Source organism: Diospyros lotus, chromosome 3 (genome assembly GCF_014633365.1).
Source record: "Diospyros lotus cultivar Yz01 chromosome 3, ASM1463336v1, whole genome shotgun sequence".
Classification (NCBI taxonomy): domain Eukaryota; kingdom Viridiplantae; phylum Streptophyta; class Magnoliopsida; order Ericales; family Ebenaceae; genus Diospyros; species Diospyros lotus.
The window spans coordinates 42,178,407-42,192,738 of record NC_068340.1 but is presented as its reverse complement, the minus strand read 5'-3'; the positions used below and the strand labels follow the sequence as shown (position 1 = coordinate 42,192,738).

Genomic DNA, 14,332 nt, shown 5'->3' with positions numbered 1-14,332 from the left:
CGTATATATACACATACACACACAATTGGTAGCGACCATACTCGCCGACGACAACCGCCTTTCATGGCTCCCCAAATCTTAGGGTTTGGGTGGCCTTCATGGCTATAAATATGTGTGTGTGAGTGTCTGCGTATGAGTTGTATATGTGTATGTATATATGTGTGTCTTTGATTTTGCAATCTTCTCTTATGAAATTCATCTTTGTGGATTCGAGTTGTTGGGGTTTAAAAATGTGTTTCAAATATGACTGTGTAGATCTGCGTATGCGTTGTATATGTATATGTATGTGTGTCTGTGTATGTATATATATGTGTTCTTAATTTTGCAATCTTCTCTTATGAAACTTGTCATTGTGGATTAGAGTTGTTAGGGTTTGAGGATGTGTTTCAAAGATAATTGTGTAGGGATGACTACAGTTGTGTGCAATTGTAATGAAAGAGAGTATTTTTTGAAAAATATTGGTTACAAAGAATTATTAACGTGGATATAAAGAGTAAAAAGGAAAAAATAAATTTTTATTGACTACGAAGAGCAAAAAGTATGATTGCGAATAAAATTTCCCCCACCTTAATTGATAAGTTTGTGGAGGTGGTGGTATTTGCTTGTGTAGTAGATCTAAACTGCAAAAATCAATTGGAAAAGCCAAGCAGAAACAGTGGAAAAGTTCATAAAATATAAAGTCCAATTCTATCAGACAATAGCAATAACAATGTCAATGACAACAACAGAGAATGCACACACAAAATTAGTACAAACAAAGTAAGTGTCCTACAAAGTATATTATGGGACTCCTGAAATAGTTGCTTCTAAACAATTACAAACTTACTGATACACGAATTCAACTGATCACACCCTTTTCATGCTGCTACCAAAAGCAAAGATGCTACTGTTTTTTGGAAACAAACAGACTGAACATATGGCCGCTCAACTCTCCTCCACTACATTTGGGCTTTCATTATTTGGAGTGAAAAATGAATGTAGAATTTGCATCTTAAACCGGTAATATGTTGTGTGTATAACAGCAGATAATGCCTGCCTGGCTTGGGTGGGCATCCATCGATCACTTCCATGCAACCGAATCAATCTCATCTCTTGCTGATTTGTACAGCTCAAGTCTCTTGGCGAGTTGCTCCCTTCTTGCCATTAGCGATGGGTCCTCATCCAGCATTTTACCAAGCTGCTCTTTCTGCAACATAAAATGTCAAATCATCAGTTTTCTTATTTATTTTTGTTCTTAATTTTCATGGGTGCAACAGGTTCACAAAGACAATTGAATTCTCCCCATCTACATAAAGCCTCTAAATGGCTCCACAAATGTGTTCTAAAGACACAAAAATGTAAAACCACAAGACATGTAGATTTTTAAATCTCTTCCTTCGGCTGCATACTTTATGTGAAACTAAAAAAAATCTCAACAGTTATAATATATAATCTGAGCACCTTGTTACTGCCCGAAAGACACAAAGTTGAATCCAATTAAGACATTTGCATTGAACCATGAAAACACTAACTGAACTGCACTAGCACCTCAGTAGTCAAAAAGACGTGCTTCTACTTCAGTGAACTACTTAAGCACGTCTACAGTGAACACAGTTTTGGAAAATCAACTTTACAGTTTACTCTTAGGAAAGTGGAAAATCAATGGGCACACCTGTGAGGAGAGTAGATGGAATGGAGGAGGTTTGCAGCCAAAGAGAATCTATTGACTAAAATTCACTAGGTTATTAATAATAATTAGCATTTGTAAAGAATCATGTACATCTATAATCCTATATTATGAATTTGTTGCTTGACAATCAATTAAAAGTCATAGCTTTATAACAAAATAGAAAATGTAAACATAAAAACTTAGTTTTATTGGGACAGTTGGTCAGCATCGCAATTTACCAAACCATAAACGACCACTTTTTTTGTGAAATCATAGTTTGGCAGTTTAGTGCGGTCGGTTTGAGCAGTTCGGTTTTCTCCTGCTCGCCACTTGATTTGAAAGGTGTTCAAAATCTAGTGCACCATCAAGGGGCTCAGACATCAAAGAAATAGATTTGAAAAGACAGAAGGCATATATAGAGGAGAGAGCAGGGCCTATCTCCTCATTTATGAAACATGAAAAAGAAATCTATCAGGTCATTTCCTTATATCTAAAATTCCTTAGAGATTTAATGAAACCTTGAATTGCAATAACAACTATCTTGTTTGTGGACCAAACACATAAGAAATTTATGATGTAAAGAGTGCGCCCAAAGTAACCTTACCTCCCTCCTCCCAACTTGAACATAAAATTGGTTGAGCAGAGCTCTTTTGGCCTGTAGAACTTGACAACAAACGATAGCCTTGGGGATAGAGAGCTTCAGTGTATCACAGACCATATTAACATAAGCTGTGACATTTGATCCTGACAGGAATAAAGCAAGATATTTCAGTATATCTTTTTCCCCTCAATGAAGCATTGTATATGCATTGCATCCAAAAAATTAATAGTGGTTTGATATATAATATATTGTGTAATTACACAAATAGTTTATAGAACCGATGACGCAAGCACCTTTAAAAAGTATAAACAAATCACTAACAGATGCATGCAACATAAAAGCAATGAAATGGTTTAACCATATGGAAAGCCAATTGCTAAAATTATGTGTCATTAACAATGCAATTGATGTGAAAGCAACCAGCAAACTGCTTACCAATTCTTCTGAAATAGTTTTCTGAGTAGCGATCCAGATTTGGAACTGAAGGATTTGCAGGAGAATTTGAATTCTTATCTGGTTCAAGATGAAGCTTGCGGAAAAATTCTACCGTCAAATAGGTAGACTCCATCTCAACTAGCCGTAGAACTGTTTTCCGACTCTCATCACGAAATTTTTCCAAGGAATCATTTGCAGCAGCTGCTAAATCAGATTGAAGCGATGGGAATCGCTTCAACTCCTAGAATTACCATGATGTATTGTTAGAGGAATCAGGATATTCTTTTTACTCTAGGACTCCAAAATTCATTTTATTGACAATATATTTTTCACTGAGACTGCACAGAAGATAAAATGCATACACAAAAGGTTGCGGGAAAAACATCTCTGATTAAAGGCCTAAACTTGACTTAGTAATAAGGAAAAGCATCAATGGAGGCATTTACAATGTCTACAAGGAATGCTGAAGTGACTTGCTCTCTAGGGGCCTTGCAGACTGTGTACAATTTGGTCCGCTTGAGAGGGTATCAAAAGTGTTTGTGGAGATGTTTGTTTTTCAGGAAGAGCATGTTAAGGAGGCAGATGTTTGTTTTCCAGGAAGTGCATGTTAAGAGGGTGGCAGTGAGAAGCTGAGGATGAGAAGGAAGGCAGGTCTACTGATACTACTACAAGCCTGCTGGTGATGGGAGTTTTTGAGGTTTTTGCAGGAGTTTTTCTGAGCTCATTATTGATAAGGTAGGAATTAATAGACATTGAGAGTTTGGGAGAAGTTCTCTACCTTCATCATCTCTAGAGTGCAATGATATAATATAGTTTCCACCACAATAAATTGTGCAAGCACTAGCCTTCAAGAGATGCATTCCCAAACTTTAAAAACTATGGATGGAATAGCCAACTTTGGGAGCAATTTCTCCAGTAACCCTACATGATACAATAGTCATGAGGGCACTGCAAGACTGGGAGATGGACCCTATGCTGTATTTTATGGATGCTTTAGGAGTATCCTGTTAGTTCAGAGAATCATCAAATTAGGAACATTGTGAATTGTTCATGACTAGTATATTCTTTTTGTGAGTCACTACGTGAGGGGAGCAGGCATTTCCATGGAGAGGTATTGTAAAAAAAAAAAAAATTCTGTCAGGTATTGTAAAATTAGGCACCTCCAATGTGAACATCTTTGTTTTGATGATAGCTCTAAAGAAAACTGCAGGTACTGATAATGGAGGAGACAACATAAGGCTGTTGTGAATTGGCATTGTATAGTAAAGCATTGGGAAGATTGTGAACCAGCTTATTGTTCATTTATGGATCCTGTTTGAAGCTTTTTTTTTCCTCCAATCTTTGAGGTTACTGAGTGATGGTATCTTCAATCCTGGTTCTTTTTCCCTGTTGCTATGAGGGAGGTTGAGTAGGAATGACAAGAAAGTGTGGAATGAATATATTTCATGGAATACTTGGAGCAAGATGAACCACACGGTATTTGAGGCTGTCAAGCTTTTGACTCCAGGTCAAAGGGAATTCTTCTCCTCATTTCAGGGGGAATCCTCTCATTTCAGGTGTAACAAACCAATTAAGCAATACAACTTCGAAAGGTACAAGTAATTGTTCACAAAAGGCAAGTCGACAACAATAGAATAAGCATGGAAAACAACTTCAGATGGCACAATCAAACTGAAACTTCATAAGAAAACCTTGTGTATAACCAAAAACGAAAATATGCCCTGAGTGCATAAGGCTCCCTACTTTTGAGAGTCAAGTTAAGGTCATTTGTCATGCAGCTTTACTTTTACACTGGAAAAAAAAAAAAAACATGATTTCCACAACTTGAATTTGTATTGTCACAAAAGAACAACTTACAATTGTAACCAAGGCTCACCCTCTATAATAAATTTCAAAGATTTTGGATGATAAAACCTTTTCCTTTTCAACTGTTCCTTTTTTTTTTTTTTTTGTGGTTGATTTATGAGTGACTAGAATATTTCCTATTGATATGTAGTCATGAGGTTCTTGTATGGATTTACTTTACATGGCTTGCACCAACTCTTATGGGTGCCTTCTAACATAAATATACTAACCGAAAAGAGAAAAGAAAGGGGTGAACTTCTTATTATCCTACATCATTTAGTGAACATATGAAAACAAATCTCAAACCCACTTCTTGGCTAACTCTCTAGTTTCTGCACGTTTTTTCTTTTTCCAGGTGTACCAATGAAACCTGTATATGTAAAGAATAATACTATTGGTACACCTTTGTATACACCTTGGGCTACACAAAGGTGTATTAATGACAAAAATATCCCTCATGAGGTGCATAGAGGCGCGTGAGGCACATGGAGAGGCGCAGGGTATTTTGGTCATAATACCTCTTGTGTTGCCCAAGATGTACAAAAATGATGTACATGTAGCATGATTCATATGTAAATAAATGGATAAAAAAAATTGGAGGTGAATCTTACTTGGTGGCACATAAGTGTGTGAGGCTATAATTGTAGACTGCTCATGAAAATACTGCTATTACATCCAAATATGAAGATACTTCTATCAGATTGTATGGTTTACTAAGCGTTAGGGTAGTGAAAGTCGTCCGGAAAATACAAATATCAATGTGTATGTTACACCTAGATACAGATGCCAATGTCACTTGGATAAGTTCATCTGCTTGTAAATTTATTGGGTTGAAGGAAAGATGGTCATTTGTTTATGCAAGTCCAAGATACTTTTCCAACCCATTCCAATGTTACACGAACATTTTTCTATGAGTGAATTATGCATGCCAGATGCACTGTGTGCATTTATAATACTTTCAAAAGTCATGTTAGTATATTAATTCTTTCTCAAACATTTTTACTTCATACCAACTGAAGATGTTTACCTCTGTTTCTGCTATTGACTTCCTCACAAGTTCTTTAAGAACAAAGTGTACCTGAAGAAGGAACCATGTAGAAACTTATCAAGCCTTAATCCCACAACATAAAATTGAAGAGGATTCTCTGAAAAGAACCTAAATGTAAAACAAAATTAAAATTCTGGACCAGATTTACACAACATATCAAGCCTTAATCCCACAACATAAAATTGAAGAGGATTCTCTGAAAAGAACCAAAATGTAAACAAAATTAATATTCAGGACCAAATTTACACAACATATCAAACCTTAATCCTACCATGTGGAGTTGAGTACATGGAATCTAGTGAGCTAATCATTTCTATTTATAGCCATATTTTCTATAAGACTATAACTCATATCTTACTACTAAGAGTCTCCCACCAAGTTCTCCTCAGTCTTCCTCTACCTCTTTACTAAAGACTTGTTCTATTCCATCAACTCTTCTCAGAAAAGCATTCTATTGGTGAAACACCACAGGTCCTAACCTGAAAGTGCTAGCTGAAGGTAAGTATGGGTTCACAAGACCAAGTAATATACCAGACCTCCCTAGTAGACTATCGGTATTAGATTGGATCAGGACAAATTCCCTTCCTCTAATACATGACGTCCCCACCAAGCCAAAAATCAAATATCTCAATCTGACTAAAGTCAGTCTCAAAACAATTTCCTGGCTTGCACCCATGCTGATATACCACTTGTAATACCTGATCAAGAAGATGTTTAGGAATGGACTCAGATTGGGGAATTATAGTTGGACTCTCTAGGACTGTCTTGTTTTCTTTATTTTGCTATACATGAAATGTTAAGACTTCGAAGTTTATCCAAATCATTCTTGGTTTTAATGATTGAGGAGTTTGATGGATAAGCCTTTGTGTTCCTCAAGTTTCGGCTTTGGGCCACAGCTGGTGATAGTACCCACAAGAATGGGTGTGACCATTGGGCTTTTTCTCATATAGGCAAACCATCTATTTGTGTCTTACACATCTTATCTTCAATAAGAGTCACTCCAACCTTATTAAGAACAATAACACTTCTAATTTATATCTTTTCTTATATTTTGAACATGGTGGTATTTTATTACCCAACATTTTGTGCCATATAGCAAAGCTTATAGCTGGCTTATAAAACTGTTCTTTTAGCTTTAACTAAATCTTGCTATCACATAAAACATAGGATACATTTCTGCATTTTAGCCATCTTCCCTTAATTTTATGGGAAACATCCTCATTAATCTCCCCATCTTTTTGGATGATTGATCCATATATCAGAACTGATCTTTTCTTGGGATGACTTGATCGTAAAGTTTTAGCATAACATAATATGTGCTCCTAAAATTAATTAAAAAAATACTAAAATTAATTTTAAAAAAATAGAAATAGATGTATTCATGATGTAGTAAAACATGCTTTGAATCAATTCAGAGAATATGAAATGATAACACAGTATATTCATAAGTGACTACAAGGCAGTTTATAATGGAATATAAATTTGCTGTGGCAATGGTCAGGGTTATCATATTATGTATGCATCGACTCAACATCAGATAATATATGTACTAAATTATGTGTCAATAGATCCACATGATCAAGATGCAATTTTTTAAGAAAATAATTTGCCAGAGAAATCCATCTGTTGCTATTTGAAAGCAGCTGGAGAACAATCATGAAATGAGATGAATCGTGCAGGAAATAGAATAACTAGGGAGTAGGAGCATTACAGCATCAACACAGGCTTCAGCTGGGCCTTTGAAATAGCTGAGAGATCCATCGATTAGTCTTCTGTACCCCTGTTCAGGAGCAACCAAATGTGGCTGATAACCATCTGCCTCTGAAATTACTTTTCTGACATTATTTAGAGAAAGATGGCGATCCAATGGAAGCTTTTTGAAAGCAGCTGGCAGTTGATTATCAAAAACACCATATATCCGATCTCCACCTGGTCGCCTAAGAAGCAACTCAGGACCTCACAACATACTCCAGAAAGATATTCCATTTTCATAAACAGCAATCAAATGGAAGTAAAAACACGTCATTGTTCTACAACATTTTAGACCACATGATTTCACAGGCACAACATGCTTTCTTGTAAAAGATTTCACCAAAATAACACAGAAGATAAATGCCATCACTTAAGTTTAATGTTACTTCCATTAAAAAATATAAAAAATTAGAAAAAGAGGAAGAAGCAATTCTGGAATAGAACTGAATTTTCAGTCAATTCATTATTCCAAATAATGTGTTTGATAGGAAATTTCCTTTTAAACAAGCTTGATTCACATACAAACAGGTTCATCCACGTTGTTGTGATCACCTATCCACAAAGTACAGAAAAAAAGTATGGAAACAAAAACACAAAATACAAAGATTCACTAACCAGTAGGCCTACGCCCACGAGCAATAATGTTCGTCATTACATGCGCAAAGGATAAACTTTTCATCTGCCTCTCTCACCATATCAAAAAACTCCTATAAAGCATGAACACTTCCATGGGGCTTACGTACCGGTAGTGTCAGTGTGTCGGATACTGACACGCTGACATGCCTCCAATACATGTCGGAAATGCCCACAAGGCGTGTCCGACACCTTCTTAAATTTTTTTAAAAGGATATAGGAGGGGACGTGCATAGGACATGAGTACCCCTTATGCAAAGACTTTGAAGGCTAAAAAATAAGGGTTTTCTTTTTGACTCTTCAGTTTTCCAACTTGGCAATTACATGATTCTATTGTTTTTCCATGTTTTGATTGAATGACTGTTTAGTTTTCATACCCTTCAAACTTCTATTCACTAACTCTTTAAACATCAACTAGATTATGAGGGGCAAAGACGATTGGATATGTTAGTTGATGTCATGTCCCTAGGAGTAATAGAGGGGCAATATTGTAATAGGGATATAATAGTTGTTAGGAGGTATTTTGCAATTTGTTAGATTATGGTTGTAGTGCACATGGGAGTAGGGGCAGTGAGGCTATAAATATGCCACTGCTATAGGAGGGTAATCATGTTTGAATTGATAAATGAATGCTCTGATTTCCTCTCAAGAATTCTCTCAATCTCCCTCTCATTTCCCTCTGCTCTCTCTAATCTCTCCCTTCTCTGTTCAGATCTACAACTCTCCCTCATTTCTATCTAATATTCTTCCTCCATTTCTGTCCAATTTCCCTCTCCAATCATTCTGTTCTTGACTCCAAACCCCTCCGATTTCTCTCAATTTCCAATTCAACCCTAGGCTAAACCCTAGGTACACGACAGTTGGTTACTAATTAGATTAGAGTTATTCCTTTGGAATTTTGGCTTATGAATTTTAAATGCATATTTATGAAGTATCATATCAACTTAGTCCTTGAGGACATGCAATTACTGACACACCACATCAGGAGCTAGGACACAAGCTTGAACAATTAGAAATAACTAGTGCATTGTGAAAGAATCAGTAAGTAATATCATTCTGTAGATTCAGAAATTTTTGGATGCTTAAAATTTCCAACATAGAGAATAAAGAGTAAGGTCATTACCCTCCGTCCAGGTGTTGCTTAAACACACGGTCAAATGCACGACACATTTCCAAAATTGTATACAGCTGGGCCTGCAAATGAAGGTAAGCTACACAGGTGAAAATGTTACAAGTCATTGAATCAAAATTAGACAATCTATTCGATAACGAGGAATAATATTTTTCATATGGGTCTCAGTAATTACCCCTCCATCTGCAGCAATGGGCCTTCCAATGCGGTCCAACTCTGCATTAATCTCGTCAATTGTCTTATTTATTAAGGCAATAATACTTGGTATGCGCTGCCTGATAACAGTCTCCAAGTGCTGATTCACATGCAAAAAGGGGAAAAACACAAAATAAAGTGAAGCTCAGCAAGGAGACACTCCAAATAGTCCAGGCAAACAACCAAAAAGTTGCAGAATACAGAGAGGGTGACCTTAGATAGAAGTTTTGCCAGATATTCTGCACCCATTTTATGTGCCAAATGTCCATACTCAGGACTAGATTCAAAATACTCCTTCTCTCTTCGACGAGCAGCAATCATATCAACGTTCCTGTTGATATCTGCTTGGGAACGGTTCACAATTCCAACCCAGGGATGCTGAAGCCTATATGCTCTTCCTTCAAGAACCTTAAATATTGAATAGGAGCAACATTTTATGTCTTTCACTTGCCTACTAAAAACTAACGATCTTTTCTTTTCTTTTTTTGCAAAATATAAAAAAATACTTCATTGCCAAGGAATTCAGATGAAAAGAGGAAACAACCATGATATGATAAGAATTCAGTTAATGCAGTACTATAATACAAAAAACTGTTCCATGGTTTGAGAAATTTATATAGCCAGGATAGATTACATACGTCCACAGCATTTGTTCCCTTGTCCATTAGATCAAGTTTTGTTAGAACTCCAAATGTTCTTTCACCTGAAATAATCAATTATCGCAAGTAGATAATTGAGCTCATCTTTCCACTTTTAAGCAAATGTATCAGATAAACGACATTAAAGAAAAGGTAATCCTGCATCATCACTCTATGAGGAGATATATTAACAACCACAAAGTACCTGTTGGATCAACATCTCTTGCAAGCTTTATAGCATCAGAAGTGGCAATATCTTGATTAGCAGGAGTAATGGCCAGTATAATGCAATTGGGCTACACAATCAGTATAATTCATCAGTTGACCCCACTATAAAATATGAAAGAACAAAATTGATTATGCAGGCCATATTTATAGCAATTAACAAGACCATCCTAACCTTTTCAACATAAGAACGGACCATATTTTCAATGTCTTGAACAATAGTCTCTGGTTGCCCCTCTATAAAGAGAAAATGCCATCAAAGGTAAAGATGAGTTATCATTTGAAAAGATATAAGAAGCAAGTGAATTGGATTTTGTTGAGATACTCACCCACCGCAACTTTCGTTAGTCCAGGAAGATCTATGAGGGTTAAGTTTACAACTGTAAAACAAAAATACAATTAAGCATAAATCCAGATGAGAGAGAGAGATCATTAAAGTGCAAAAATGATAAAGAGATAATGGAAGTCATGCAGGAAGCTAGAACCAGAATTTTACAAATGAATAAAATTTAAGTGATCATTAGAACTTATAACTTTCAAGCAGGCTCAACTTCAAGTCATCATCATTCAACATGCCATGTCATGTATCAGATACATCTCTTGATCTCTCCAAGGTATGTACACCACATCACGTGTCGAACACTTATTTTCACATGCCCAATGAATATAAAATCCATGTGCACTCACCAAAAATCACTAGCTAAAATTAACCCCTAAATTCATAAAGATCAAGTAACGTAAGGAAGAACTCTCTAATAGACTACCATGGAATTGAGACATGAAAAACTCCCCTCTTTTAGTCTCTAACATTCTCACCAAACCGGTAACTCAATCTCAAATACTCTCTTAGCCTGCCCCCACAAAGTAGTGGCCCTAGACCAACTCTAATATCATTTATAACAGCACAGACCCTTACCTAAAAGCACTAGATAAAATTAACTATTCGGCCCATGAAACAAAGTAATATGCCCAACACCTCACTAGTAAACTATCAATTTAGGATTGGGTCATGACAAGTACGTGCCTGCAACACATATTGGATTTAAATAATGCGCTCCTTTTATAATATCCACGCTTGATAGGGGCTCATCTTACACTAAGAAGCACCAATACAGATTTGGATAGGAAAATATACATGGATACAGTCACTGGATATAGCAATTTGAAAAAAAATATATATATATATATATAGATAAGTTACAAACATGAAAATTTTGACCCACTAACACAGCATACACATTGTCTACTTGCAAAGTCATATGGTTAATTTTAGAATAAATGTAACACAATCTCCACAACTTATTGTAAAATGCCATTAGAAACCAAAAACATACACATTTTAGCCATGGGCAACATAAGGAAAAAGAAATAGGATTCTATTATTGCTAATATGTTTCTACTACTGAATGAAAAAACCTAGACCTAGGGTCAAGATAAGACCTTAGAAGCAAAGCAAATACAAACCATTTGGAGAATAAATACTCAGGTGAATTGGAATATTAGAGATTTTCTTTGTATTCCCTGTGATACGATCTGTTTCATCTGCAATCTCCCTCCGCACAGCAGCTGCAAAACAGCCACAAAAATTGCTCGTGTATTAAAGCAAGCTTTAATATTTAAATTTCAACTCATTTTTCATACATTCAGACAGTACAGAATATGGAATCTAGGGAGGTAATTTTGAGCACGCACACAGCAGATACCTACAAGAAAATAGCGACTGCTGAATACATTCCTCCCAAAAAGGGAAAAAGGAAAATAATTCCTATCCACTAAATTATTTTGGTTCTTGTCCCCTTATTAGTTGTAACAATAATTTCCTTTTCTTTTTGATAACATCAACAAATTAACTGCAAGAAGTATATGTCCTTAATCCTAAAAGGCATTGAATTAAAAATTGAAACACAAACTAGCTCTTCTCATTAACTCAGCCTACAAAAATGCCAGGAAGTGACACAAGAGATTGAGCCTTACAAGGCTACCTTTAGCCCTAACCAGAAGAATCTTACATTTCCATTGTCTAAATTACAATTTTCTTATTAGCTTTACTTTCAAGGATGCCTGCCTATACAGTAATGACTAAAGAGAAAAATTCATGATATCAAATAATATGTTAGGCAAATACAAGATTTGGAGCTAATAACAGCATAATTAGGTCAGCCAGTGGATACCCCTGTAGTAAAACTTAATGTTGATTTAGCAGACAGTTTCGTAGTGCCAGAGAATCATCTCTCTGTAAATAGGCGGCCAATATTTGCAAAATGGTATGAAATTCAATTCTTTGTACCTTATTGGACAATAAGTAATGTTAAAAGATAATTCAAACATTTTCAAGGAGCATAAGAAAAACATGACAAGCAAGAGAAATATACAAAAACCCAATCTGAACAAATAGAAATTCTTGTCAAGAAACAGAATGAAACAACACCTAAATATATTAGGAAGTTTAAAGATGGGCGAAGCCCGTGACAGTATATATATCAGAACAGAAAATAAAATGACTGCTTCCTATTTAAATCCAACTTACCAAAATCAGTAAATCTCTTCTTTGGTACATGCAGAAACTCAGCATATTCAATTCCTCCCTCTGTCTTATGTAGTTGCAACACTAATGGCCTCCTAGTTACAATACCTTACAAATTCAAGAAACATAACAGCCAGTTGTATAACGGATCTCAACTTGCAGTGCTTGAAACGTACTAAAAAAAGAAGAGAGAGAAAAATTCCAGTGAGCAGAATAGTCTTGAGAAGGAACAGTTAAGGATTAAAATAGTGAAGCCATTCTCTGTCGAGCATTTTCCCGTCAACCAAATAGACAAAAAAAATTAAAAAAAAAATGAAACAGTTAATTATATTCAACTCAGCCAAAAGTTGACGAAAAGTATAGAATTCAAATTTGTGACTTCTCTACTGTCTCTTGTTACATTTTTCCCATGGATCAAAAAGAAGGAAAATAGATTCAAACACAGAAAGCTGAAAATACCAGATCCACGAGGCAGAAAATCTCTCCCAACAACACTTTCCAGCACCGATGATTTCCCGGAACTCTAATTTCCCACAGAAAAGCGAGAAATCAGAATGATAAAGAAAATGAATAAATTGATGAGAGCGAAGAAGAAGTGATTGGTGACCTGGCCTCCAACTACAGCAACGGAAGGCAGAGCTTCCCAGAGGGACATTCCTTCACCGCCATAATCCCCCAAAACGGTGCAGGCTCTTTGGATTTTGTTAACCAGTCCGATCAAACTCTCCATTGTCGCCATTGTTCGATCAAGATCTGATCTGATCCGATCCGATCAGATCTGATCTGGGTTTTTTTTATCTTAAATGCTGGGAAATGTAGTGGGTCTGCTTCTGTAATGTGTGCGAATTTATAACGAGAACGGAATAACTGAAGCCGAGAGCACTACTCTCAGAAGAAATGGGCTATGGATCCGTAACAAATAAGACTTTATGTGCTTTTTATGTTCGCATACATACATATATGAGATGGAAATGTTAAACTTAAACAGCTTGAATAGCAATTTCCTCCAATTAATTGATATTTGACAGTTGTCACATCACATCGCCGAGAAAGCATCAGATTTATGTTCTGGGTTTTGTCTTTTAATTAAACACAAGCTTAGTTACCGTTCATGAAATTGCAATACAAGTCACCCCCACTTGGACGGCGTTCCCCACCTTTTGAGTGTTTATTCAATAGGTCTTTTTCTAGGATTGGTTCTCTCACCTTACAACCAACCAAAATTCAAAAGCAAAATACAAAACTCAAAAACTTACCAATAGTTAGGTCAAAGAAACACACACACGTATATATATAGAATTTCAAAACCAATGGTGACCCCACTCAATAGTTATTACATATTTACTTAGCGTATGTGATTTATAAACTACTTCACGTGATTTAAAATTATCGTACATATTTAATGAATTTATTCAGTATGCACTTGAAATTTAATCGACAAAAAGAAAACAGAGACCGTATGGGAAACGAGTATTAATATATTAATATAAATAATATGATGTTGTATGGCAAGAATACAATCTTCCCACGAGATTTTTGCGAACGTTTGCTTTATCTGAAGCACGTAGCAAGGACACAAAATACTCGGACATGTTGTACAATAAACCCCCTCCCGCCTCGCTTTCCATTGCAAGGGGGGCAAACCAGTGAAAACAT

At 35.9% G+C, this 14,332-nt stretch overlaps 1 protein-coding gene across 1 annotated transcript; it reads right to left on the bottom strand.

The window, feature by feature from the left end:
• Window positions 1–668: 668 nt before the first annotated feature.
• LOC127796449 (phragmoplastin DRP1C-like) lies at window positions 669–13,641 on the bottom strand. The gene is made up of 16 exons (XM_052328602.1): window positions 13,284–13,641; window positions 13,136–13,199; window positions 12,680–12,784; window positions 11,617–11,718; window positions 10,482–10,532; window positions 10,328–10,389; window positions 10,133–10,223; window positions 9,928–9,992; window positions 9,503–9,697; window positions 9,270–9,389; window positions 9,086–9,156; window positions 7,289–7,514; window positions 5,557–5,607; window positions 2,685–2,925; window positions 2,253–2,392; window positions 669–1,186 (listed from the first exon to the last, which is right to left on the bottom strand). The coding sequence occupies exons 1-16, from the start codon at window positions 13,413–13,415 to the stop codon at window positions 1,061–1,063; spliced, it is 1,842 nt and encodes a 613-aa protein (XP_052184562.1). The 5' UTR covers window positions 13,416–13,641; the 3' UTR covers window positions 669–1,060.
• Window positions 13,642–14,332: the final 691 nt, after the last annotated feature.